A 23,337-nucleotide genomic window follows, 5' to 3' on the forward strand; every position below is an offset into this window, starting at 1 on the left:
GAACTTTCTGAATAGAAAAGTAGAACAAAACACAAGTTGGCATGTTTTTCTTGTTTCAAAGTGTTTCTTATTTTTCAAACATTAGGAAGGAAGGAAGGAAGGAAGGAAACAGGGATCTGTTCTTTAGTACACTGCTGAAAAAAATAAAGGAATACTTTAAAAACATCACATTTCCATAGGAAAAATCACATATATATTGATATGGAATTAAAGGATGCCACAGAAATGGATGAAAATGAAAACGATCAACCTACAGACATATGAGTTCAAAAACACCCTGAAAGTGAAAAAATGATGCACCAGGCTAGTCACAGCAAATAAAAATGTTACTCAGTAGTTGGTATGGCCCCCATGTGCTTGTATGCATGCCTGATAATGTCAGTGCTCCTAATGAGACAACAGATGGTGTCTTGGGGGAACACCTCCCAGATGTGGACCGGGGCGTCGCTGAGCTCCTGGACAGTTTGAGATGCAACCTGGTGGTAGCGAAACATAATGTCCCAGAGATGTTCTGTTGGATTTAGGTCAGGCAAACGAGGAGACCAGTCAATGGTATAGATTCCTTTAGATGCACAATGTTCTCCACAGCTTTTTCAGACCATTTCACAGCTGTCACATGTGTTCAGGGTGAACCTGTTCTCATCTGTGAAAAGCACACGGCAGCAGTTATGTACCTGCCAATTTTGGCAAATATGACAAATACCAATGGGGGTCCTGACGCCCCCAACTAGAGGATATCAGGCTCACAGGTCAACCTTAATGAAGTCTGCTTCTGATTGCTTAGTCAGAAACATTCACTCCAGTGGCCTGCTGGAGGTTGTTTTTGTAGGGCTCAGGCAGAAAGACAATGTGCTAGAAGACCATGCTACATATTGATCCTAGTGGAGTTGGTCTGCCTGTGCAACGTCTGAATATCTATATTCCATGTGGATTGAATGGCATGACAACAGTCATAGCACCCTCTGAACAGCTGTAGAGTAAGATTAGATAAAGTCCAGCTGGAATTTTGACATTTTTTGTAACACCGCAGTGTTTTGGCAATTAGATGCAAAACTGCAAACACTGAAAAAGACACACAAAAGAGGATAATGAATTCTAAATTGTTCATTTGCAGGGCCGCGAGTTTTAATTAGCATTTTGACTAAAGTCTCAACGAGACAAGTGATTGCTCTTATGCGCATGTGATTACAGAGGAAATTAGCATCTTCAATTTGCAGAGTACACGGATGAGTGAGCCAGGTGAGTTGGTGAAATCAACTTTAGCTCATTTAGCCTTTCTTTTCTCATTAGGAAAACGCACAAGCCCATGCACAATTTTGCAGTTTTATTAATCTGAATGAGCTGTCATGAACAGGTTCAACTTTAAGGTCATGCATCACACACAAGGACGTTTCATGGAGTTCAACAGTAACATGTTATGACACGGTAAAGCAGTTCCAGTGGATCTTTAACCCTTTCCAAGCACAATACTGCCACAGAAACACGCTGCCTGGACTTTGAATCTATGCCACTGTTTCCTTGAGCTGCATGTCTGCGTGTCACCATTTTAAACGACAGATTGATGAACGAAAGAAAAAAAAAAAGGCAGTTTTATCAGCTTCCAAGGGAAAGTTATTAAGATCCCACCACAAGCCTGTGATTGGCAGGAAATCCCAATGGATTTGGCCTATTACTGCCGATGAAGCAGCACAGCAGCCTTCAAGTCTCAAGTTCAACAACAGATTACTGCATCCCAGCAACTCCTTATTTATCATCATAAAGTGGGGGGGGGGGGGGGGCTCTGGAGATTTTACGGCCTTTGGGCACTGGATGTTACAGCCGTAGATTATGTCACAACCAATCGCCCTCACGCACAGTCTGCGGCATTAAATCCTACACTCAGCCGAGGAGCCCAACTTGGGTCTTCTAGTGTGGGCCATAAAAAATCTTTAATCAGCAGACCTGTGGCATAATTGACCTTTTCCTTTTCTTTGTTCTTGGGGTATTTAAAAGCTGTTGGTGCAAAACCTGATCTTCAAGGAAATTTAAACTGATGTTTAATCATCCCCATAGATGAAGCCTTACATAAGAACCAGCTTAAGGTTCAAAGTCACGTTGACCCAGGAGACCCAGCCATTGACTGTGAACACACATGTCCCATTCCTAGAGAGATTTAGACATATGTGATATCAGGAAGCACGACGCGCTGACACTAAACAATATACTGATCTCAGGCCCGCATGACAACAGATTAGAGAAAGAAAGAAGGGCAAGAAAAACGACCCTATTAGAAAGAACGTGGGAAAGAGAACTATAGGTTAAGCTTTTAGAAGATCACAGGGCAAAATTCTTATGAAATCAGTTTTGGTTCTAAATATACCAAAAAAAACAGCTTTTTCTCTTTAATCTCAGTCTTGTGTTTTTAAGTTGTCAGTACTCTTCCTTCATTTCTGTTTATGAAGCAAAGCAAAATGTTAAAAGGAATTACAAATTAACGTGGGAAACCACATCGTAGCCACGTCATGATGCATTCCAATCAAACATACATATATGCAGACAAACACAAATAATAAAAGGAGTGAAAGGATGCATTCACACATCCTACGTGTAAACACATCCAGAACTTGGAAAATGGGAATGACTTGTACCATTATGTTTTGTGGGAACATCCAAACGCAACCTGAAAGATAAAAAAAAATGTCTCTGCTTTTCCTTAAGTGTCAGGTTTTCTTCTTTGTGTTCTGCTACGCACACAAAAAAAGAAAAATGTTACATTAAGTATTGCCAGACCTGCAAACATACTCTTTCATGGTCCTGTATATCCACAGCTATGCCATAGCGAGAAGGCGTTGTGTCTGTGCCAACAGATAAGGTCATTCAGTGGAAAATTTTCATTCAATTTAAACATTCTGCTCTTCATAAATCTCGCTCTCTGGCGCCATATGGCCAATCACAAGGAGGGCTTCTGAGCCAGATGGCCAATGGCAATGACCCTTACTCAAATCAGGGTTAATCTCAGGAAGACAACGATAAGATTACTCTGCTTCATACCAATTAGAGCAAGAAGAACATGTTATTGACAAGCCTATGGAAAATCAGATATTATATAATTACACTTCTACTCTGATGAGCCACAAGTTTAAAACCACCAACAGGTGAAGTAAATAATACTATTCACCTTGTTGCTGAGAAATCTTAACTCTTGGCTTTTGTATGGCTGCTACTTTGACACGTGTCAGCCATCTAAACATTGCCATAGATCCAGCCACCTCCCGCCATGGCACTCTGAAAGGACAATGCACCTCGTCATACAGCTAGGGCTGAGATCACAATGATGACGCAGCCTCAAAACTCATCAGATCCCGGTCTGACTGACTCCAAACTCCCAGTGCCAGACATCACAGGACATCCCCAGAGGTGCCGTGACTGTGCTTCAGTGGGTCAGAGCAGGGGCCCGCACAATATTAGGTTAATGATACTGCTGATCAGTAGTATACGATATAAACAGCTGATAGGTTTGTTTAAAATGATTCGACTTCACAAAAATCTACCGTGTGAAAATTTAATATAAGAAGATGTTACAAAAAAATGAAATAATTAATTAAAAAAAAGAGGGTTACTACTGAAAAAGACATTTAAAAAGTGTTTAACAAAATCATGGTGGTGATATTCAAGTTTAGCACATTTCGGGGATGTCTGACCCACAAATTCAGCAGGCTAGAAAAGCAGCGACAAGATTTACTCTATTGGCAAACAGAAATCTTCTTAGCACAGCCTGATCTGTGGATGTGGCAGCAAGCCTGGAGGAGGATGAGTCCAATACTATATTGGGGTCTACACAGATTTGCGTGCGTGTGTGTGTCTTTACGTTTAGATCATTTATATATGATTTTTTTGATTTTGCAGTGATGCCACTGAGTTAATGATGATGATAAGTTGTAAATACCGCACACAGAGTTAGTGAGGCGTTTTAAAAGTGACAAACTCATAATTCATGCTTGGTGGATTTAAAAGCTATTCCAAATTATAGTCACTAATACAGTTTGTTGCTGGTTAAAAGCCCCTTTTCAGTGCAATCTGTAAGAATAAATAAAAATAATATCGTGGGAGATTTTGAGGATTTTTCTTGCCAGTTCAGGCTGCTGATTATTGTTTTTTCTTAAAATGCAGTGAACTTAAGAGCTTAAAGGAAAATTACATTGTGAACACATCTTGCTGTTAACATGCTGTTTGCCTTGAGATTTTTTTTGTGTCCCTTTTTTCCACTTTTTAATTTAGTCAAACATACAAAGCCGGTCCTTGTAATCAAAGCCTAAGCGCTTGTAGGCAGGGGCTTTAGAGACATAATTAAAAGGCCAGAGTGAGAGAAGGCAGTTTTGGTGTACAAAGTGACAGAAAGTGACAGTCTGATGCAAGGTTGTTTAGAACATCAGTAATTTAAAGAGGAGGATAAAAGGACAGAGGGGGGAGAAAGGAGTAGAGTGAAAGAGCGAGAAAGAAATGTGTCATGCAGCTGGACAGATTATCTACTGATGGCCCGCAAGATCAAGTCACACATGGCTAGAGATCATCAGCACTCCAGCATGTCCAGATTGCATTTTAACAGCTACAAGCATTTAACTGTATCTCTAAAGCGAGAGGACACAAATCAGAAAGTGGTACTGGTCTGTAAAGATTACTATTATTTTATTTATTTATTTTAGCTTACGTCTGCGTTTTTGTGCTTGAATCTGCAGAAGAGCTGAGACAATAGAAAGTCCTGGGCGAGAGATTGGAAATTAGATTAGACCAGACTTAGAACACAGTTTTAATTGCACTCACAGTACTTGTGATCCTGATTACTTCCAGCAAAATAAAGCGAGCATATGTGTGCACAAGTAAGTGTGCAATGACATGGAAAGAGAAAGAGATTTGCAAATGGTGCTTGAATTTTGTGTATACTGTATATAACTGTGCGTTTTTTTACAACACATAATTTAACATTTGGGCCCACGCATTTGTGTATTAACTGGAGGAGCATAAGGATCATTAACAGAAATGTGCCACTAGACTAACTGTTTTCAGTGATAGTGGTGCATTTTTTTAAGTGCGTCTGTAAGCTGTCAAACTCAATCTGCTATCAGTGCCATCCACTTATCATAAACTGAAGTGGAAATAGCTAAGCTACATTTCTTATTGATTAAGTACTGGCTAATGATGTTTATAATAATAATAATAATAATAATACATTTTATTTATAGGCGCCTTTCAGACCCTCAAGGTCACCTTACAGTAACACGTAAACATACCATAAAAAACATAAGAAAAATGTATATATAGCAAACATGGTAGATAAAATTTAGATATAAACAGTCATAAAAGTATAAAAGCAAATATAAAAACTGAGCAAGGTAAAAATGGCCTAAGTTTATCTGATGTTTATTTATACTGATGTTTTTATTGTTTTATTCATAATAGTGTTCACATTCTTCTTTACCACTTTTAGAATTGTTTTATTATTTTTTTAAAGTTATTTGTAGATTCACTTATTTATACTCCTCAAAAACAAAAACAAAAAAACTGGAATGGTTTTAAAGGTGGAGGCCAGTGATGTGTTTTTACTCCTCATCTTAGCTGACTGAATGTTTGTTGTTTGGTTGGTTAGGGTCAGTGTCACTACTCTCTACAGAGGTCGCACAGGCAGACCAACCCTGCCAGGATCAATATGTGCCATTGCCAGAAGGTTTGCTGTGCCTTCCAGTACAGTCTCAAGAGCGTGGAGGAGATTCCAGGAGACAGATAGTTATTCTAAGAGACCTGGACAGAGCTGTAGAAGATCTATAAATCATGAGCATGACTAGTATCTGCTCCAGAGAACTGCCAGAGCAACAAAATGACCTCCAGCAGGCCACTGGTGTGAATGTCTCTGACCAAGCAATCAGAAGCATTCATGAGCATGTGGTCATGGCCATACATCCTCTAGTGGGCAGGACGAGTACAGGTGCCATGTGCTTTTCACAGATGAGAGGTTCACTCTCACCCTTTTTCAAAACAGATTCAGCAGTAAGAACAACAGCTTAATCTGTGTCAAGCTCAGTTCTGAATGTACAGTGCACCATGTGCCAAAATATTAATGTAAGATAAGGGGGAAGAAAGGAAAATATGGAAGATACTGTACAAAAACTGGCTATTTTCCCTCAAACTAAAACTTTACCTTGTGGTTTTCATGCCTCTGCCCACCACTCAGGTTGGTTACAAAATGTTATTATCACCACTGCAGAATGAAGACAAATGTGAAACAGTCACAATCTCTCATGGAGCAGCATGTGGTTTCTTTAAATTATAACCACAAATAATGTCAAGAATATATGATGCTACTGGGAAGTTTGCCTTTGACCTTTTTGATATAAATGTTATTTTGTCTTACTAGAATTTTTGTTGATCCTAAAGTATGGGAAAACACATGTTCTGTGAGTTCACTGTGACTTTTGAGTCTTGAAGTCAAAGAAATTTTCTCAAGGTCCTTTCAAATATTGTATCTCTGGGACAGACAGTGAGATTACATAATGTCTCCATTCATGAGTGCTGAAATAAAAAGCAAATCTACAGGTTTTAAGCACAAAGGGCGGGGTGGGTGAAGGTGGGGGTTAGATTCCTTACAGGCATTAAATGAAAAAAAAAAGTAGAGCTCTACCGCCATCTAGCGGACAATAAAGTCTGAATCACTATTTTGAAAACCGCCGTTTGCTAATCCTTTGTTGTCGTGGCTGTATGGTGCCATTACATCCTTGTCCGCCAGGTGTCGCTAGCGACTCTGTCAGCCGGTGACATCACGGTTACTCTCTGCTGTGATTGGTTGCCAGCGGCACCAGAGCTCGTGCGAGCCGTGTTGTAAACAGGTTAGTCTCGTTTCTTTTTACGTGATGTTGCGGCAGACTTTCGAAATGTTGTAAAGCTGCGTACGACGTAAAGAGCGCGACATGTCAGAAAGACACAGGTCGCTGCCTGCATGGATGGCAAAGAAAGAGGAGAAAAGCCAAGAAAAGAAGCCACTGAAGAGAAAGCGGAAAGCTGCCAGGTAGTTATCGTTAGAAACACGACCGGGGTCGGTTTAAGGCCCCATTTAAAGCTCCTTAATTTTTTTAAACTTACCCAATCCACTTATATGTTCCCAGGTCTGCTTTCTACTGTATGAACGAGCAAGAGCTGGTAGAAGCAGCTGTTTCCTATGTCACAAACGGCTCATGTGAGGAGCTGACACTCGTGACTCACCAGCAGGTGGTGCTGCTTCTCTTTTCAGACCTTTGATTTTTTTTCCCTACATGCCCTATACGTGCAATATAATGATGTGAAAGTCCATTCTATCCAATATTCCTGTGTGCAGTTAAACTCTTAATCATCACATGTGGGTTACTCTCTTAACTGTCGTGGAATATTTGCTTGATCTCCCCTTCTCCCACACCCAGGGTAAACAAAAAGCAGTGGACACAGTTAAGAAGATGGGGAAATCCACAAATTCACAGCTGACAGTGAATCCAGTTGCTGCAGAGGAGTCCCCATCAGACTGCACTGAAGATCTGGATTTGACGTATGTTTCAGAATCAGACTTGGACATTACAGCGGTAGAAACATTACCGTACACCAGCAGCCGGCAGCATCAAACATCTGAGCGTCGGCATTCAGGAACAGTTGAGGATTTGGAGGCTGGGAAGACGCATGAATCACCCCAGACAGCAGCAGAGGACAGCGACGCCTTACGCCTTGTACGGGAAATTTTTTTCAGCTGATTAACTTATCTAATTGACACTAAAAAGTTTTTGCATTAAGTCGAAAAGTGTCAGTTGGGGGAATGCTTCCTAAATTACGAATTCAGGTGAGAGTCCAGTCAGTACTTGAGGACACATAGCTGGCAGCTCATCCACAAAGAAACAGTTTGGAGAATGGATCCATTAATTGGTGTCTCAGAGAGGTACATCCCAGCAGCGCTTTACAGGACTACATCCAGAGAAGGAGACAAGTAATTAATTCACCAAAGCTTCTGTACTGAAATCAAATTTCAGCACTTCAGTCTATGTTTCAGTGGCAGCATCTAGCACCTCGCGTGAGAGGAACTACTTATTTTAGTATCTTACAGTGTGACAGTTACTTAAGTGTTGTGTTTGTTCTTTTTCTCACTTGGTTCCAAACAATAAAATTGAAAACATGGCAATTTTTGGGTTATTGAAGGTTTTAATGGGGGGAAGAAAAAAAAAGTTTTTTGTTTTCACATGCATGACACTGTATATGAAACTGACAGCATCTGTGGGTTTTTCACCACAAAGGTTTGGTGTTAGAAATGTTTCCACCAGAAGACCTAACAAGTTCCTGCAAGTACCCTGAGCATGGTACTGCTGCAGTACAAGTGGCCTTGTTCTGTGGGGGGGGGGAACTTGAAAAAAAGCCTTGCTTTTGCATTAAACTGCCAAAACATAAAGCATACTGTTATTCATGTGAATTAGCTAGAAATTGTAGTTACAGAAATCACATTACTGTTGCTCCTTGAATATATGAGGTAGCAGATATAAGAACACACTTTGAAAAAATACATATATTCTTTATTCCTTACAGCTTATATAGAAATAACTGTCAGCACAATTAGGGTACCACTCATGCATCCACCAGCTGTGCATTTCAGACTCAACAGACCATATTTTTTGTTGTGTTATACATTATGTGTGTTGGCTTTCATAAACCACTTGGTAAAGAGATACAAAGTGATATTGCAGCACCAGCAATCAACATATTCTCCTAAGTAGATTTATGTGTAATTGCATTAATATAGTACTTTTCTAGTTTTACTGACCACTCAAAGGTCTTTGTGATATGATCACAACATTAATCGCTTTATTTAAACTGCAAAGTGGCTCATGTTTGCATTTAAGCAGGGATGAGCTTAAGCATTTCGCTGCATTCCCAGTATGATCTCAGTCGCTTACCTAACACATGGGTCAGTACAGATGTGATAGCCAGCTCTATCACCACACCCAAATAGATATAGAACCAAACGGTTATGTTTTGCCAGCTCACATATGACTGATAGACAAACAAAAAACTGAAAAGGCCAGCCAGGGTGAGCAAGGCTGCTCCGACCTGGAAAGTCGTGCTGCAAAAGATAGCAGGTTCGTCTTTGTCAGAGATGACTGAATGCATGCCCATCAGGGCAAACGCCACAATAATCACTGGAACATACACAGCTAGGTAAACCGCTACTCTGACAGAGTTAGAATGTGGCTTAGATAAAGTCTCAGCTTCAGCTCCTTGGGATTGCGATCGCTCGTACAGGTGACTCTTATACACATTATCACAGGACCATTCACCAGTTTGTTGGATCTGACAGAATCTGTAGGGGCTGATGAGGACTTTATCAGAGCGAATGAACACACCATCAAAAGGCACCAAGGAGATTATCATCTGAACCATGACAAGCAGGAGAAGCAGAAAGATCCCACGAACGTGACACGCGGGACTCCTCACAGCACATTGGGCTCTCTGCTCAGGCCACATCCTCACTACTCTGTAGATTAAATAAAGAGTCATGCAATCAATCAAAACAAACATTCTGCAAACTAAGCATGAGAATGACGTATATTAGAGCAGAAAAGAGAAGCTCAATGTACCAAAGATCCTAAAGACGTTTGACTGTCTTGCAGCTTAAGAACACACTGATGTTACAGTAAATGTGTCAGTGGTTTTGGGTTCAGCCTCAGTCAGCCGATCAGCACGTTTACTTCCCCAATATGAAGGCCTTATGTCATATAACTGTATTCACGTTCCTGTCATCATGGCTATACTGAACAACTAATGCATAAGCTTTCTATAAGCAAATCTACAACTGTCCAGGGCTTTAATAACACACAATTTAGTGGTTTAGTTTAATGGCATAATATCTAGTTTGACTGAGTAAGGCAGATCCTTTAATTATTATTATTATTATTATTATTATCGTTTTTGTTGTTGTTTACTTACGTTTAGTAACCGAGAAAAGGCAACGAAGCCAATCTGGTTCAGGAAGTTAAGTGGTTTCGCGCTGGAGCGCGCGCCGTGGACGCGGAGAATGTGCGCCTCAGCAGTCTGTGCAGGGCTCAGCTCCTCTCTGCTGTGCGCACTTCGAGCGGTTTAACAAGCAGTCTCCTCCACGAGAGGGATCATCAGCAACTTTATATATATATAGACCTGCTGCAACGCCAAAAGTACAAAGGTTGGTGAAATACTATTATCCTCCTAGACATTTTAACCACAGTGTTTTTGCTCCTTCTCTACTATTTGGATACAATTTAACAGTCTGAGCACCGCGACAGGGAGGCGGGGTCGTCTGCAAAACTTGTTTTTCCTTTCGCGATCACCAAATATTAATGTTTACTGCCTAACTTATGTTGCTTGCATTTTTTTTAGTAGCGCATAATACTAGTTATGTGAGTTATGCTTCGTTTTTATAAGCGACTGGAACATATTATTTTATAGAATCTAAGAAAGACAAAACAACAATGAATCTGAAGACTTTAATTTACCTTTTTAAGTAAGGGGATGTTGACTGAAAGTCTATGAAGTGGTCAAAAGTTGTGACTGCACAGGTCATGATGTGTCCAGAGTGTTTTTTTGTTTGTTTTTTTGTGGTCGGCGTGTGTATATCAGGGTACAGGAAGTAAAGGATTAATCAAACAAGTGCTTTAGTCAACAGCTTTAGTTGGTCCTTGGGCTCTCCAGAAATATATTTAGACTTCTCAGAAAAAATAGAGCACACAGTGCAAAGAAGAAGAACATAATGTACTAAAACACTCAAATTTCATCTCCACCAGTCAAATAAGCATCTCTCTTGGCATTATTATTATTATTATCATTTTGACTTTCTGTACAGGCTCATTATGGGAAACAGGCTCAGCAGAAGGCGAGAAACCCCAGCCAGCACCCATGAAACTGTGGCTGTTGAAGAGAAGACCACAAAGGAGCCAGGAAACGACTCTGCAGTTACACAGACTCACGAAGCCGCCAAAACGGAGGATCTAGATGTGGTGGTGGGAGAGCCAGTGACACCAGTGGCATGTTTACCCAATGAAGAATGTGTCGCGGATTTTAAAGAAGCAGAGGCTTCCAGTGCCTCAGCCCCGAAAAATGATACAGAACCAGCACCTATGGTAAAGGAAGCCCCAGTCCAACCTGAACCTCAGGTCTCAGCCAGCACACCTTCACCTTCAGAACCAGCTGCTGAAGCTGAGCTTGCTCCTGACTCCGAACCAGACATTGAGATAGTCCAGCCCAGCTCAGAGCCAGCACCACCCTCAGTGGAGCATCTGGAGCAGCAGCCGGATCAACTAACACAAGATTCTCTCCATGAACCGGTTCTTTCTTCGCCCCCTTTGACCAACTCTGGTTCCCCTGATTTCGCGCCCTCCCAAGATCCCATCCCTGTCCCAGTCAATCCAGACGAGCCATCAGACCTCCCAGCTGGTGAGGAATGCCAAGATGGGGATGAGGCTGCTGACATTTCCATGCTTGAGCCAGAGAAGCCAGCAGAAGCGCATCTGGAAAAGCCGATGGAGGTGGAGGCTGAAGAGAGTTTGGAGAAGCTTGGAAGTGATGTCAACGAGGAAAGCATTAGTGAAACCCCAAAGAACTCGGAGCTGAGAGGAAATGACCTTGGCAGTGACCTCATTCCAAGAGATGTCAATGTCCCTGATGACACTCCCATCACAGACATGAGCACATCTACTGAGCTGATGTGAATCCATCAGAGGATTCATGAAGGAAGTGAAACCCTCTAAATCTAAATTGTGTATGGATCTAAAAACAGTGGTTTGTCTCACCCAAGTGCCCACATTAATGCCAATAGAGCCTTTTTTTTAATGTTAAATGAACCAAAGGTGCCAAAAAGCAGTGTGTGTGTACATGTGTGTGTTGTGATGGAAAGAAGAGTGACCTAGAATGCTTCATTATTAGACAGAGATCTTCATCTGTGAAGATCCAGGCAGAAATTAAATGTGTCTTGTATATATTTGAGCAGTTTTCTTTTTTGTTTAAAAAAAAAATAGCAACAAAAAGAAAAATGAAAAGAAGGTTAATGAAATAAATGTAAAGGACAAAGAATGCAACTTCAGCTGGAAACGGCATGTGCATTCCACAACTGGTTACGAGTATCTACTACACATTTATGAATTAACATAGTAATACTTGGCATTTTCAATAATCCACTAATCAGAATGATTGTCATCTTATGTAATTTTAAATAAAATAAATGAATTTTCAATGTCAAGTAGTTGCCTTTGACAATAAACTGGCATTTACACATCAAAATCTTGCTCCCTGTTTTTCAAAGGTATATTTTATAGTATCTGGTCACACTGAAGATTCTGGGAATAGATTTTTGTGGGGGAAGAAAAATAGGAGATACTCTGGGCATGTTTGACAAACTACTACATGTACGGGGCACTCTGCAAATGGCAATAGAAATCTATGTAGCAAATCCCAGTTCATTTAAGAGGGACTGGAGCTTCTCACTGTCTCGTGGGAGAGAGGACATCAGAGGAGGGAGGAGAAAGGGGGGAGACTAGGCCACATTCTTTCCAGAGGAAGGAGATTTTCATGGGGCCTGGGTCAAAAGTCTTCAGTGTGACTGCATTTCAGTCCATGAGAAATCTGTTCCTCACATGCCTCCCCTTGCTTTCACTACATTGCTATCCCAAAATCATGTCTGAGTAGTCAGGACACTGGTATGAGAGGCCACTCCTAAATGCCTTAAAACTTTAATCTACAGTCATGTGGAAAGAAAGCACACGCTTTTGCAATTCTGTGGTTTAATTTATCAGGTCATAAAACATAACCTATAACTGGGTAACCACAACCTCAGATATTACATCATAACAAGCTTAAACCACAATGTAGAAGCAGTGTGTGAAAAGCAGCCGACAGGTGCTGCTAACCAAATACATTTGATTAATTAGCAAATGTTTGCACCTCTATAAAAGCAGAGATTTTGGCATAGTGCTGGTTTGGAGCATTGCCCGTTTTTTCATGAGTGGAAAACATTTAAGACTGTTTCCAATCTTCCCAGCTGTGGATATCTCCACGTGCACAGTGGTGGAGGGGTAAATATTTGGGCTCAGTTTGCAGCTACAGGATCCGGACACCTTGCAGCCATTAAGTCGACAGTGAACTCCTCTGTACATCAGTCTAGAGTCACATGTAAGGCCATGTATCAGTCTTTTATATCCTCGACAATAATGTGAAAGACTGATAGTCATACAGAAAATGATTACTTCATGTTATTGTTATTAAAGGTGGTTTTACAAGCTACATGGGTGCAGTTAGTTTTTCACATACCACTTCTGCAGTTTAGCTTTTTGTTAAATAAATATAGTGTAATATGTTGTGTTGTTTTTCGTTGTAGGTTGTTGTATTTTTTAGAAATTTTAGAACATGGTAAGGACTGGATGATTTTTTAAAAATATCCTGATATGCAAAAGCTTAGAATTGAAAGAGGGTGTACTTGCAAATGTAAATAAGCAATAATTTGCACATTTACTTTGCCAATTCAACAGAAATACAAATCAATGACGGGAAAAGCTTAATGCCAGGGTATAACTATCACCAGTAAAAAATTCCCTTTCACCCTTCCATTATTATATGAGGTCTCAAACTATTACAGCCCACACCCCAGGGCATGGAAAATGGGGAAGACCCATGATTTTAGCAACACACTGATGAGTCCCCACAGAATGGGAGAGGCACTCTAGACAATGATCTCAGTCAAGCTAAGCTTTAAAGGACACATTTTGCAGACTGAGCTGCTTCTTGAGGCACACTGGGAAAGATAAGCAGTTTGATTTGCACTGTGATTCCTGTCATACCAGAGGCTTTCAGCTCAATAAACAAAAGTGCTTGACCTGAGTCCCCTCTCCCCTTGTTGATTTCCTGTCTGTGAACTGAAGCACAAAAACAAAGAAAGCAGGACTTGGCATTTGCTTCTGTGATGCTCTATGTCAAGGCCTTAACAGGGTCTAAGCAAAAGAAGCAATCAGACATAATCTAAATAGTCTTGTTTTACCTGAAAACTTTATGGAAAACAACTCTGGTTAATAACTGGTGAAACAGACACCACTTTCTTTAATATGCATATGAAATAACAAGAGTCATTTTAATGACCAGATTTTATCCAAACTGCCATACAGTAAATCTGACCTGGACTAAAAACAGCTATGATACAGAAAAATAAATATGTGGAAAACTATACTTATACTGACTATCTGAACACACTGTTCAAAGGCCAGTTAGTCTGATAGACGGTTATGCGGTACAATATAGTAATTATTCAATAGGTGCTTTTGCATCGCTTAAATCTACCTTTTAATATCAATTTAATTCGGGCACAATTCATTCTCAAAGAAATGAACATAAACCATGAACAAATAATCACAAATAAATAACATCTACAGCTATATTTTCATTTTCAAACCATAACTCAAACAGGTTTGAGACAATATTGCATTGAAACCACAAATCACTAAAATTAGTACACCAGGTATAATATAAGGAATATATACTGCTGGAGATCATAAAAAAAATTATTGAAATGTTTTTTGAAGTGAGAATGAAGGCCTCACAGGTAAATCCAGTCAGCTGATCAACAAATCCTAGGTTGAACAAGGATTAAGAATCTGCACGGCTGGCATCCTGGGCCTTACGTTTCTGAAGGCAAAAAGACAAATGAAGCTAATTAAAGTCTGTGTAGTTTAGCAGTTCTGGTGGCATTCAAAAGTTTGAGCACCCCTAGTCAAAAACTGACACTTACATAATTCAAAAGGTTTGAAAGATCAACTTAATGGTGAAAAACAACAAGACCAATAAAACAAAAACTTTTGATCCTATGGCAGTAGGATTACATTTCTAGTCAGATTTAGTAGACTCAGGAGTGGTGGTGCACTGCAGCAACATCTGCACAAATATGACCTCATGAAAGAGTCATAAGAAAACCTCGCCTGTCTCCTGAAGAGGTTATTCATTGAGAGAATTCTGCAAATAAACATCATCAGAAGAGATGTATATGCAGATTCATGAGAGGTTCTGTCTGAAGGAGAGGCTTTTAAGGGAAAAAACTTCGGGTGAGTAAAAAACACATTTATGAAATTGGCCAAATTAGGTCTTCCTGAACACCAGGTGATGAAATTTGTTTTGGGAATTTTTTAATGAATGGGGGGAAAAGTAATTTACTCAAAATAATTTTTAGAAAGTATGAAATTACCTTTGTGCATTTTGTAAATCATGTCATCCCTTTAGAGTTTGGAAATAAGTAACACTGTGCTCAAAACTTCTAAGGCCACTGTAACTTGTAAAACACTTAATTTAAGGATTTTACCATTAGTCGCCTGTACTTCTTGGCCAAGTCAACATTGGTGCGCCCAGGCTGGAAGGGATATGACCACAAGATTAAGTTCCAAGAGAAGCCATACGTCTTTACTCCAGACAGCAGGTAACCCACCTCCTCACAGCTGAAGTCCTTTCTCTTCCTTTTCTAAGAGTATTGAAGCCAAAAAAAGTAAGAAAAGTAAACAAAGACAGCCAGAGACGTGCATACATGTGGGCATGTATGCACATCCATTTGCCACACCTCTCAGTGCTTAGTAACTTTTAAAGCATTTTCTATCAAAAATTGGCCTGGTTACTGAAGCCATGGTTAATCACATATATAATAAAGAAAGAGGAAAATGTTTTCAAAACATCTGTTTTTTTTCTTCTTTTTTCCATTTATTCATACTGAAAAACAATCCAGCCAAGTTGCCTGTAACCAGCATCCACAGACCACACTGGTTTCAGCCCATTAATAGCTGCATTTTGCAAAGCATGCTATTCACATTTAAAATGATTTCAACACATCTCGATGAGCAATGGTAATTTGTTAATTCTTAACGGGATTATCTTCGCTTTCTGATGGGCTGTCCCTATTGCAAAATAATGCAAGCACCAATAACAGAAAGCACTGTCAGGGATAAAAGGCGCTTTGGTAAACTGAAACTCTACTGTGTGTATCTGCCCTTTATCTTCAATTATTGTTATAACTATGATGCAATACTGATTGTGACAATAAAGCTTTTTCTCGACATCCAAAAACATATCTGATAGAAAACTTACAGTGGAACTGTGATCCAAGCCAATCTTCTGCAGATTGTTATGGTGACCACTCCTCCCTCCCATCTCAATATCTGAAACACAGCACGTGAAAGCATGTTTACCAGGGATGCACTGATTTATTAGTTAAATCTAAACATCACTGATATTCAGTTTGTATACAGCCATCAGCAAATACAATGACATTAAATGATAACAGAGGTCAGTGGATTTCTGTTGTGTGTCACCAGCGTTGCATCTAGTTTCATATATTTGTGTAGCTGAATTTCAGTAAATTCGCTGACAGTGTGTTTAAATTACATTTAAAGTTATTGTTAAAAGTGGAGATGCTTTTCCCCTCCTCCAACAAAAGGTGAGAAAACAATCAGTACTGCAAATCATCTCTGCACCTCTACTGGAAAAGACAAAGCTTTACAACTCCTGTTTTATCATTATATATTCAATTGCCCCAGATTTAATATGCAAGATAATTTCTCTTTTTGCCTAGGACTGATTTTATAGTAGTACTAAGCTGTAGTAAAAAAAGATGAAGACAGAGCAGGAGGGGCGGTATTATAGTTTAACATGCTGAAAAATGGATGACAGTGGAAAAATCTAAGGAAGAATGGACTCAGAGTAAGCGCTGGAGCTGAGATGGAAAAAAACAACAGTAAATCTCAGTGTGACAGCACAGAGAGAATGCACTATGAAACAGTGCCCCTTGCTTTGCAACACTACTGCAATTCTTGGGCTACACAACCTTTGAGATGATGCAAACTTGCAAACTGACAAAACACTGCAATCCCTCTAGTTTCACTACAGCGTCACTGGCAAGACACAAAAGCATCCGCCTTAATCTCTCACAGTGTTACACAGAGTGTGAAACAGCTTAATGCAGCTGTGCTGCTTTGAACCAGCCCCGGCCTGCACTGTGAGAACACTGGCTGCAGTTCAACATTCCCTCTGCTGTTTGGTTTGTCTGCTGCCAGGAACACATTGCAGAGAACAGCTCCCACCACAGGCTCTCAATCATAACATTCACACAGTTAAATAGTCAGCTGTAAATACCCCTATCTTCAGGAGGATTCTCCCTTTTTAGGAGGGCCAAGAGAGGAGTGATGGGATCTGTGTTGCTGATTATGGCAGAAATGCAGGACTACAGTAAATAATTAAACTGCTGCTTTGTGAAAACATCTCATACCAGTCCTGTTATGAGAGGCGAATGTTGTCTTTTTAGCTCTTCTTTGTAGTGGAACCAATGTGACGCCTAAAAAGAAAAAGACAACCAAATTAATTTACAAATTATACATATAGATGTCCTACACCTAAAACACAGCAGCTCGCAACTGCTCAATTTCTTTATCTTTCAGGACATTCCTGCTGCTTTCTATTATCTTGAATTTGTTTCTATGTTCCTATCGCTGTATCACATAATTCTGTGACATTAACCATCCCACACACCATAGAATTTATACCGAAAACTAAACTGTAATGCTAATCCTTGGTGGTGGTAAAAAACATGTAAAGTAAAACCAAAAGTTAGAAGGGTCATTCTGCATTATTTGCCACTGCTCTTGCAGTTATTACTTGATGCAACATAAATGGAGAAACTATTGCTTCAAAGTTGTTGCCTCATCTGAAAATCTTCTCAGTGCATGTCTACTGCTGCTACCATAAAGCAATGTTGTTGTCCCCCCCACCCCCAATAATTATTTATTATTGTTATATATTATTATTATTCCCTTACAGGATAACTGCTAGGATAAGGTGTGACAGTACAAACTCTTTGTTTCAGGGACACATGCCTATGCACGCATGCATTCCCACTGTCACCACTCCCATTGTCACAAAGTGCTTGCTCATAGTGGGTCATCTGATTGTTGGGCCTCTCTCTGTATTATTGTAAGTTCCTTACCTTACAATATAAAGTACCTTGAGGTGACTATTAACATCTTTTATGTTTGTGAATTCATATTTTGCCAAATGCCCTCAGAGGCGGTGGTTTTGTTGTGACACATCAACATCTGGCATGTTTGCCAATCAATCCATAACTGCACGCTCTTGCTGGCACTGGACCAATGGTGACACATTAAAAGCTGTCATGTTTGTCAGTTAATGCGTAACTATATTTCTCACCCCAAAGCTCAAAATGTGTTCAGGGTTTGTGGTGGAAAAAAATAAGGAAAAACAACAACATACATTTTACTCAGTGCTGTTATATCAGCAGTAGGTATATTAAACCTCTGAGACTTGTGAGTTGAATTGATTTCTACAGAACAAACAGAGTACATAATAATAGAAGGTTACAGTTTAAACTGTGGCTTCTTACATGACTGCTATGGATTTCGAGGAATCATGGGGCACCGGGTTTCCAGGCCAGGTGTGAATGAAGTAATTTTCAGTCTCAGTCTGTTTAGCTGAGAGTGCTGCACATTAGCAGCACCATTCTCACACAGGCACAAATGGACCCCACAGTGAACTACACAGTTGGGAAACACTGCGTGTTGTCCAGGCACACTTTTGTGTTAATGTCTTCACCTTTACCAGGTGACTGGTGCCAAGTATGTGGCAAAAGCTCTTTTTTGTACTTGCACTGGTGCATTTCTGATACAAAATAATTACCACAAAGGGTTCAAAATAGCTCGTATATTAGATTTACAAAATCTCATTTGCAACAGTGCTTTCAGGTGTTTGTGGTAAATTTCTTACCATTGTGCTTTCTCCATCGGTGTTCAGGCAGAGTGTTCTTGTTAATTACCTTTCCTTCACCTTCAGAAGGTCCTACAGTGGAGTAGAAAGTCATTTTATTAGCAACACATGGCAACAATTTTACATTTAAGCATTTTTTATTTCAACTTAACCCTGTAAGACCCAACCCATCAAAAATTAGCCAGAAAATTCTGATTTTTTTGGAACTGAGATGTTTATTAACCCTTATAACAAAATCCACTTTTTTTGCTATATCATGTTGGGTATGATATATTTTATTATATATTAATTATATTTTTTTGTATCATATTTGATACAGTGGGCGTTTTTGACACCTTCTTGTTAACAACAATGTCAATTTTAGACAAAAAAAAAAAAAAAAAAAAAAAAAAAAATAGTTTTGTCCATAAGTATTGATCAACAAGTATTGATCATGTTGATGAGATAAAGGTGTCAGAAACTCATGTATCAAATATGATACAAAGGGATTAAAAAGAAAAACTTTCACACAATGACAATAAAATACTGTTCAAAGGTAAAGTAAAGCTCCACCCATGCATTTCAGTTCTTCTCTCACACTAACAGTGAAGAGTGCCTGCAAGACACTGCAAGAAATTAATAAGAAAACTTCAGAGATTATGTGGGCATTACTCAACCATTAAATGTGGTTAGCTGAAATCACATATGCTGCCACTAATTCGACCCTGTCTAAGAGACAAAGAATCTCAGTGTGTGATTTACAGAGAGCAGATTACCCAATGACAAACGCCTATCAAAGTGCAAACAATTGCACCCTTTGTGGTCACTGAGGAAAATAATTTTTCTGCTGAACTTTGATGCGAATTGAGTGATAAAGCAGGTAGTGCATCACCTTCTGAACCAAACATGTTGAAAACTCTGTCTATCCATTAGCAGCAAGGCCTTTAAAGGAAACTAACAATAATTAGTATTTTTTAGTATTTTTTAATATAACAAAAAAAAAATGCAAACCTAGGACCTACAGGAACTATTAGTGTTAACTGTAAATACACAGAAATCCAGTGATAAACTGGATTTCTGTGCATATGGAGAATCTTCTTACCAGTCCAGTTTTTGCAGGTTTGTTGTGGCTCTGCTGTTGAATATCTCTCAGCCTCAGCGGGATCCTGGTGCTCCTTCTCAAACACGAGCCTGCAGTGATGCATTCTGAAGTGCTTGGTGGCCTCTCTGAGAACCTTGTGCCTGTCACAGCTTTGGTGGCAAGAGCTTTGGAGAGACTCAAAAGTGTGACTGGTCACTTCCTCAAAAGGTAACACACAGGCTATGTGGAGAAAGAAGGACATGGGATTTATACTTCTGTTTAACTCCTTCTGTAAACCATGTTTATGTCATAACCACAAATACTTCCCAAACTCCACACCATAACCTACACTATAACCTCATGTCAACCTCCCCAAAAATGTAACTGAATGTCACAGCCCACAAAGAGTGACTGAGCTCTTCAGTACAGTTGCCTTTCCAGTTACTCCTTCGTTGCAGTTTTTGAAGGGATCGAGCTGCTTTATGATGCAGTCCCCAGGATAACCTGGACATATATACCAGAAGCAAGAAACAAATGTACTTTGGTGACCATCAGGAGCAAGTGGAGGCTGTGAAATAAATCTCTTCTTTCTCGCAGGTCTACAGATGGGCCATTGGGAAAAGTGTGTATACTTCTTTGCGACAAATTTCACACTAGTGATGCCAGTGGGTCCCATACCGGTGTCTATGCCTGTTTGACTGAGGCCTACCTGTACATTTAACCAGAACTTTAAATGTATGGTCCTCCTTTAACACGTCATAACTATTTTGAAATGAGGCTTATTAAGAGAGACACTCGTGTTTGCAAAGATATAGAGAAGTAAAGGCTGTCGAACACTGTCCTTGTTTAAACTCTGCCTTTAATAATACAAAATTAATAGGATTTCTGTGCTATTTCTTACCTGCACAACGACTATAAGGGACTGGGGCTTTGATCACGTTCTTCATATCAGTATGCTGTAACTCTAAACATAAAACACATTTAGGAAAACATCACATACTATACACTTACTGAAAATGTCAAAGTCCTTTTCATTGAAAATCCAAGTGTAAGACACAGGAGGCAAGTAAACACACACACACCCATACACACAAATCAGTCTGATACAAAAAAGGTCAGGCAGAGACTTGTGCAGATTGCATAAAAAGGCAAAATCCAAACACCAGGAACACGTTAAAAAAACATTCACAGGGATTAACTGAGTAAAAGAATGCCAGTAAGCTCAGGTATCAGACAACACACAATCTAGAGATTAAATGTTGGGAAGATATGTGTATATATTGAGGGAGTGATTTGCAGAGTGCAAACAGGTGAGTTAACTGGGGGAACCAGGTGAGGAAGTAAAGGCAGTCTGAGCATATAGCTAAATACTGTAATTCTAGTGCCTGGAAGTGAAAATAAGTGATACTGTGTCTCTTACCTTCAATACACTTAATCTCGCTTGGTTTTGTGTACCTCACTGGAAATAGTGGCTTAAACCACTGACTAAAAAAAAATAAAAAAAAAAAAAAAAAATCTTATCATTCACCCTCATTTTTTTTCTGATAAATAACAGACGCAGAGCCACTCCACTAACCTGTTTGCCTCAAGTTGCTTACTGGCTCCCTCTAGTGGCAGGATATGAGAAGACATGAGCGCTCCAGTACCTTTGCACATTGAACACCTGACGTCACCTTCACTGGTTTCTTTGTGAGAACTTAACCCAGAGGTCAATTCCTTGTTTTCACCATTATTCCCCCTCTCAGTTATGTTTCTGGGGACAGTTTCAACACCCTCATTTTGTGGTATGTGCAGTGGCAGATTTAAAGCTGGTAGAGATATTTGGTCTCGCCCCTCATGTGAATTTGGTAGACCTGTGTCTTCCTGCTTACCCTCGACATCCTGAAGATCAACATAAGTACACATCATGAGTCACCATGATATGATCTGGTCAGACTTGGCAAATACATGTGTCTGATGCATGTTTAACTTTCACCCTTCTCTTCTCTAGCAGGTTAATCCTGTGTAGCATTTCTCTGGCTGAACTCCTGATCTCCTCAATGTGTTTAGGGGCTTCCACATTTTCAGCCTGTTTTGCTATCGGATCACCCACTCCTGAGCACATAGCTTTATAGAAAAGGCAAATACTGCAGATTCTTATGTTTTGCATACTATATACATGCCAGTTATCTTAAATGTAAGACAGAGGCAAATAATGCAAATAAAATGTATATAAGATAGACTGCTGTGATACACAGTAACTTAAAAGCTAAACAGAAATATCAAAGTGACTGTGACATGTGAAAATACATAGGAATACAGAATTATTGGAAAATAAAACTGCTTTGACTTACTGGCCTTTTTGCAAGTTTGCAATATGAATGTAGCAGCCCTCCTAACCTCCTCACTTGAATCCTCTGTGAGTAAAGTTATGATAATGGGGAGCCCTCCACACCATATCAGCTGGGACTGGTGCTTTTCTGTAGAACCAAATAAGCACAGTGCAATTGTGAAATGCATGGACAGTGTTTTATGATCTTTAAAAAAGGAACACTGTGCTCTCAATATGTGCATTATGCAAGATATCATAGTTATGATAAAAATTGGAATATATATTTTAAGCAGAAAAAAAAAAAAAAAATAGTGCCGTCGCACCAGAGGCCTCAGTGCAGTAACCAAGGCTTAGTAAAATAGGAAGCCTGTCTTCTGGGTCCAAGTGTGGACTAGCCAGCAAAGAGAAAAGGTGTAAGACCACGCCATACTGCGCCAGACCTGAAGCCAGAGAAGCTACAAAGAAGAGATTGTAAATAAAGAAGGAAATACTTTGGTTATTCAGTTGTGGATTTAGGGTGCATGTGTATGTGTTCGTGAGCAGTTCGCACAGTTATCAGTGATGCAAGCTGACAGAGTCTTGGATATAATGACAGAAAGCTGGCAAGACAATAAGCTCGTATCTGCAGCAGAAGCTAGACGACCCAGGGTAAGAGCGAGAGTTTCTAATCCCCCACAGGCAGAAAAACTCTCCTGAACACAGGCTGCCAAAAGAAAGAAGTGAAGAACATTTAATCATTTGCATTTCAGGATCAACTAAGATGTTTTACATTTCAAAAAAACAAAAACATAGTTTCAGCACTTACAGTTGTTGGCCACTGTCATTGCTATGAATGTGCATATTGGCTGAAAAATTTCAGTCTGTGGAAAAGTAAGCTGCTGAAGCCAGATTTTAATCACAGGAAACGCTGCCACACAAATACGCTGACCCTCCTCTGCAATACAAAAGAAAGAAATAACAGAGCAAAAAAAACCCCAGCTTTTGTGCTTACCCCAAAAAAAACATTTAATTGAGTACTGAAAATTGTTGCCACTATAGCAAGAAAATCTGTATTTTACATTTCACCTTATCTGAACAAGACAGAAAAATACAAATCTCATGTTACCATTCTGAGGGTTGTTTACACATCCACAAAGAGCACTAGACACAGACGTCCAAAGCTGGT

The 23,337-nt window shown here is 39.7% G+C and overlaps 4 protein-coding genes across 12 annotated transcripts in view; 2 read left to right on the forward strand and 2 right to left on the reverse strand.

Moving 5' to 3' along the window:
* The first annotated feature begins 6,795 nt into the window (after positions 1-6,795).
* LOC147324563 (uncharacterized) lies at positions 6,796-8,416 on the forward strand. The gene is made up of 3 exons (XM_086298452.1): positions 6,796-7,036; positions 7,134-7,236; positions 7,425-8,416. Exons 1-3 carry the CDS (start codon positions 6,939-6,941, stop codon positions 7,743-7,745), a joined length of 522 nt encoding a protein of 173 aa, XP_086154578.1. The 5' UTR covers positions 6,796-6,938; the 3' UTR covers positions 7,746-8,416.
* On the reverse strand, positions 8,168-13,887 carry LOC147324564 (uncharacterized). The gene is made up of 2 exons (XM_086298451.1): positions 9,964-13,887; positions 8,168-9,511 (listed from the first exon to the last, which is right to left on the reverse strand). Exon 2 carries the CDS (start codon positions 9,499-9,501, stop codon positions 8,875-8,877), a length of 627 nt encoding a protein of 208 aa, XP_086154577.1. The 5' UTR covers positions 9,502-9,511; positions 9,964-13,887; the 3' UTR covers positions 8,168-8,874.
* LOC147324565 (uncharacterized) lies at positions 10,040-12,502 on the forward strand. Its single transcript, XM_086298450.1, has 2 exons — positions 10,040-10,195; positions 10,853-12,502. Exon 2 carries the CDS (start codon positions 10,860-10,862, stop codon positions 11,715-11,717), a length of 858 nt encoding a protein of 285 aa, XP_086154576.1. The 5' UTR covers positions 10,040-10,195; positions 10,853-10,859; the 3' UTR covers positions 11,718-12,502.
* Positions 13,888-14,024: 137 nt separating the features above from the next.
* The window catches only part of terb1 (telomere repeat binding bouquet formation protein 1), a 14,809-nt gene continuing 5,496 nt past the window's right edge, over positions 14,025-23,337 (reverse strand). For 5 of the 9 annotated variants that reach the window (XM_086298438.1, XM_086298443.1, XM_086298446.1 and 2 more), the window contains 15 exons: positions 23,278-23,337; positions 22,978-23,106; positions 22,723-22,875; positions 22,496-22,627; positions 22,195-22,320; positions 21,837-21,967; positions 21,438-21,742; positions 21,282-21,346; positions 20,763-20,825; positions 19,883-20,101; positions 18,802-18,873; positions 17,294-17,359; positions 16,117-16,187; positions 15,344-15,499; positions 14,025-14,676 (listed from right to left, as the gene is read on the reverse strand). The exon at positions 23,278-23,337 is cut by the window's right edge and continues 59 nt beyond it. In XM_086298438.1, the coding sequence (XP_086154564.1) occupies positions 14,638-14,676; positions 15,344-15,499; positions 16,117-16,187; positions 17,294-17,359; positions 18,802-18,873; positions 19,883-20,101; positions 20,763-20,825; positions 21,282-21,346; positions 21,438-21,742; positions 21,837-21,967; positions 22,195-22,320; positions 22,496-22,627; positions 22,723-22,875; positions 22,978-23,106; positions 23,278-23,337 (1,787 nt within the window). In that variant the 3' untranslated portion in view covers positions 14,025-14,637. The remainder of the gene's footprint in view (positions 14,677-15,343; positions 15,500-16,116; positions 16,188-17,293; positions 17,360-18,801; positions 18,874-19,882; positions 20,102-20,762; positions 20,826-21,281; positions 21,347-21,437; positions 21,743-21,836; positions 21,968-22,194; positions 22,321-22,495; positions 22,628-22,722; positions 22,876-22,977; positions 23,107-23,277) is intronic. The other 4 variants (XM_086298439.1, XM_086298440.1, XM_086298445.1 and 1 more) reach the window with 4 other exon arrangements.

The sequence above is a fragment of the Aulonocara sp. 'chitande type north' Nkhata Bay genome, linkage group LG7 (genome assembly GCF_057382095.1).
Source record: "Aulonocara sp. 'chitande type north' Nkhata Bay isolate Kocher_YH1m ecotype deep benthic linkage group LG7, A_spYH_male_GT1.1, whole genome shotgun sequence".
Lineage (NCBI taxonomy): Eukaryota > Metazoa > Chordata > Actinopteri > Cichliformes > Cichlidae > Aulonocara > Aulonocara sp. 'chitande type north' Nkhata Bay.